The sequence below is a fragment of the Anopheles cruzii genome, unplaced genomic scaffold (genome assembly GCF_943734635.1).
Source record: "Anopheles cruzii unplaced genomic scaffold, idAnoCruzAS_RS32_06 scaffold05328_ctg1, whole genome shotgun sequence".
NCBI classification, from domain to species: domain Eukaryota; kingdom Metazoa; phylum Arthropoda; class Insecta; order Diptera; family Culicidae; genus Anopheles; species Anopheles cruzii.
In genome coordinates, this window is record NW_026458913.1 from 1 (window position 1) to 1,010 (window position 1,010).

Sequence of the window (1,010 nt, forward strand, 5' to 3'; positions counted from 1 at the left end):
TAACGATGTTTAATGAATATGTGCTATTCCGCGTTTAGTGTATCGGTACGATTGGGTGAGTACGATCTGGACAAAACTATCGATTGCAGTACGAACGGCGAAGAGTGCGCCATGCCCGTGCAGGATATTCCAGTTGAGCGGATCATCATGCACGATAACTACAGCAACCGGCACAAAAGGAATGACATCGCTTTGATTCGGCTTTCTCGAAAGGCTTCCCTCAATGATAGTAAGTTAGCATATAGAAGACTAATTCAACCGAGCATCAATTCAAAAACTTATTTATAAAATTATTCCCCTTCCGCCAGACGTGAACCCGATCTGTTTGCCGGTTGGACCCCAGATGCGTACAACAGTAAGAAACTACGTTGTTGCTGGGTGGGGCACCACTCACAATAGTGAGTCCTCTGCCAGGCTCCAGTTTGCCGTTCTAACCCTGATGCCCAACGACAAGTGCCTATCGCGTCTGCGCATGGAGGATCGTTACGTCAAGTTGGAAGAAAGCCAGCTATGCGCGATCGGAGCCAATATGAGCGACAATTGCTCAGGAGATTCGGGTGGACCATTGAAAACGATCAGCGTTAGTGGTCAGTTTGTGCAGTACGGTGTAGTGTCGTTTGGCCTGAACACTTGTGGAAAACTGAGCGCACCGGGAGTATATACACGAGTGGAAAATTTTGCCGATTGGATTTTGGACAATCTGGAAGACTAATACGGGATAGCTGCAACATTCTGAACTCCTCATCTTTACGCCCCACCAACTGACGATTTTTGAGAGACATTTTTTCGAAGGATTCATACTTTACTCAGAACATCACGTTTAAGCTATCAAACCTATTAATGTAAATTATGCGCGGCGTAAAATTTAAGCAAAACTACTCAAAATATAGTGACTCAGTATTTTTAAGTAACATTATACAAATAAATTAAGTATACAACGATAAATTTGCTATTTTAATTCATTTTACGAGATTTTTTCATATCACAGAATAAGAACTCGATAACCAATT

The 1,010-nt window shown here is 42.5% G+C and overlaps 1 protein-coding gene across 1 annotated transcript; it reads left to right on the plus strand.

Annotated features, from left to right (window-relative positions):
* Nucleotides 1-18: 18 nt before the first annotated feature.
* LOC128277282 (serine protease grass-like) lies at nt 19-712 on the plus strand. Its single transcript, XM_053015724.1, has 2 exons — nt 19-229; nt 309-712. Exons 1-2 carry the CDS (start codon nt 19-21, stop codon nt 710-712), a joined length of 615 nt encoding a protein of 204 aa, XP_052871684.1.
* Nucleotides 713-1,010: the final 298 nt, after the last annotated feature.

Excerpts from the sequence above, each read along its gene's own strand:
- LOC128277282 (XM_053015724.1), top strand. The coding sequence starts at position 19 with ATGTGCTATTCCGCGTTTAGTGTATCGGTACGATTGGGTGAGTACGAT. Across the intron at positions 230-308 it reads AAAGGCTTCCCTCAATGATA|ACGTGAACCCGATCTGTTTG; the intron begins GTAAGTTAGCAT and ends CCCTTCCGCCAG.